The sequence below is a fragment of the Anopheles arabiensis genome, chromosome 3, assembly GCF_016920715.1.
Source record: "Anopheles arabiensis isolate DONGOLA chromosome 3, AaraD3, whole genome shotgun sequence".
In the NCBI taxonomy this organism is placed as follows: Eukaryota; Metazoa; Arthropoda; class Insecta; order Diptera; family Culicidae; genus Anopheles; species Anopheles arabiensis.
In genome coordinates, this window is record NC_053518.1 from 48,474,781 (window position 1) to 48,477,331 (window position 2,551).

General features: G+C 45.3%; 1 protein-coding gene across 1 annotated transcript; it reads left to right on the top strand.

Moving 5' to 3' along the window:
• On the top strand, window positions 1-2,164 carry LOC120905024 (stress-induced-phosphoprotein 1). The gene is made up of 2 exons (XM_040315643.1): window positions 1-1,243; window positions 1,339-2,164. The coding sequence occupies exons 1-2, from the start codon at window positions 339-341 to the stop codon at window positions 1,409-1,411; spliced, it is 978 nt and encodes a 325-aa protein (XP_040171577.1). The 5' UTR covers window positions 1-338; the 3' UTR covers window positions 1,412-2,164.
• Window positions 2,165-2,551: the final 387 nt, after the last annotated feature.

Here is a 2,551-nt window from a genome sequence, read left to right on the forward strand (position 1 = left end):
GCCCACCGGGCAACACTCACACACTGAAACACAGGACAGAAGATTCTCGAACATTCGGATACAGAAGAAAAAACAATCGTCAGTGTCGAGAAGAAAAACGTGTCTCTGCACTACTGCATCGGTGAACAGTGTTTTCCGAACAAAGCTACTGTGAAAGACGAACTGTGCGTGACGGAGTGCAATTTGGATTGACGATATTCATCTAACGAACGCGTGTTTGGCGAAAAAGTGCATATATTTTCTATCACGTTTGATCTCTCTAACCGGGTGTTTCTAACCCCCATCACAACCAACGCTTGAGTATCGTGGTTGGACACCGAAAGACTGTTTAAGCGAAAATGGCCACTCCAGAAAGCAAGCAGCTGGCATTACAGGAAAAGGATCTCGGCAATGCGGCGTACAAAAAGAAGGATTTCGAGACAGCCCTTCAGCACTACCGCACGGCGTTGACGCATGACCCGACGGACATTACATTCCACAACAACATTGCGGCAGTATACTTCGAGCAGAAGGAGTTCAAAAAGTGTATCGAGGAATGCGAGAAGGCGGTTGAGGTAGGTCGTGAAAACCGGGCCGACTACAAGCTTATAGCGAAGGCGTTCACCCGCACCGGCAATGCGTACCGCAAGCTGGAGGATTACAAATCCGCCAAGACCTACTTCGAGAAGTCGCTCTCGGAACACCGGACCCCGGAGGTGAAGTCGTTGCTTAGTGACACCGAGAAGAAAATCAAGGAGATGGAAAGACTGGCCTACATCGATCCGTCAAAGGCGGAGGAGGAGAAGGAAAAGGGCAACGAGTATTTCAAGCAGGGCGACTACAGCACAGCCGTCAAGCACTACTCCGAAGCGATCAAGCGCAATCCGGACGACGCAAAACTGTACAGCAACCGTGCGGCCTGCTATACGAAGCTGGCCGCCTTCGATCTGGGTCTGAAGGATTGCGAAACGTGCTGCCGATTAGACGAAACTTTCATCAAAGGGTGGATCCGCAAGGGCAAAATTCTGCAGGTGATGCAGAAATCGTCCGAAGCGCTCACTGCCTACCAGAAAGCCCTAGAGATCGATCCGAACAATGCGGAAGCGCTGGAAGGCTACCGGGCATGCACAATGGCAGTGCACGCCGACCCGAAAGAGGTGTGGAAGAAGGCCATGAACGATCCGGAAGTGCAACAAATTCTCAAAGATCCGGCGATGCGTGTCATTCTCGAGCAGATGCAAAACGATCCAAAGGCAGTGCAAGAGTAAGTGATGGTGCACAGTAACGCAATATTTGTGCGGCGCTAAATATGTAATATATTAACCTAATTTCATTCGTCCCATTTCACTTTCATTGTAGGCATCTCAAGAATCCTCAAGTAGCATCCAAAATTCAGAAACTGCTAGAGTCCGGAATCATACAAATCTACTGAACAGACTTCTCGAATGTTGTGCATCCGATGGGAGAAGGGGGGAGGACAACGCGCAACACATGAAACATCTCGTTTCGTCACTCTGCTACCATCAGCCGAAAATATCCTTAGAGTAAAAAAATGTTCACCAGTGTGAAGGAGACAGTGACTACGGGCGAACGGCGGACATAACGAAAGAGAGAGAGAGAAAACCAAACTGCAGACGACTGAGAGAAAGGTCGAGATTTCCCCGTTGGCGAATTTGAATGGTTACACTCCACCGCTTCCCGCCTTTTTTCTCGCCTTGCCGCCAAGCCAGTTGAATTTTGTCTACTTTGCGCGCTATTGGTTTTTGATTTCCAATCCTGAGGTTTAACAATATTGAACTCTACACACATCCTAGCCATGAAGTTTTTAAATGCATAGCGCAAAAGAATGTGTTGTTTGTTTACTATCTTTCTTTTTTTTTTGGTTTCAAGTTGTCCCTACTGGCAAAGCACAGCAGCGCGCAGCATCGTAAGCATCCAAACTCGATCGTACTATTAACAAACCGCATTCAGAATTGCCTAAGAACAACGGTTAATAATCCGAATAAGCGTAGGATATGTAAGCATATTACTAGTAGTTCCGTAGAAATTAAAAGAAATATAGCGAGGCGCGTGTCTTTGTGTGTGTGTGTGTGCGGTAAGCAGGATTTGCAAAAGAAAAAGGTGATTAATCATCAGGCTAGAGACAGAAAATAAAATATTTCTACAACTAAATCATCTAAACTAATTTCGGCGGATCGGGTGTTTGTTTATCTTCTTACTGCATTCGAACATTCGAAAAACATTCAGCATTGTCAAAACGCCAAAGCGTTCCACACCCACATTGTCTTACTGCGCATTAAAGAAACAAGGAGAAATCACTCGAACTTTCCTATCAACGGACGAAGAACATGTGATACCAGCTGCAGCAATATGGGCTAACACATAGTTTCATGCTAAGAAGGAAACATGTTTTCTCGAACATTCGTGATCATTCTTTGAAATGTGGTTAAAAAAATCGACTATTCATTCTGGTATTTTGTAATTCGTCATCTTTCGGATTTTAAAAAATGTGCTGAAGAAATGCAATTCTAAGAAGAAACGCCAAAAGAAAAAAATTATTAAACTACAACGG

Bases quoted from the DNA above. Each gene is read 5' to 3' on its own strand.
- LOC120905024 (XM_040315643.1), top strand. From the start codon at position 339: ATGGCCACTCCAGAAAGCAAGCAGCTGGCATTACAGGAAAAGGATCTC. The intron at 1,244-1,338 runs GTAAGTGATGGT...CTTTCATTGTAG, and splicing joins GATCCAAAGGCAGTGCAAGA to GCATCTCAAGAATCCTCAAG.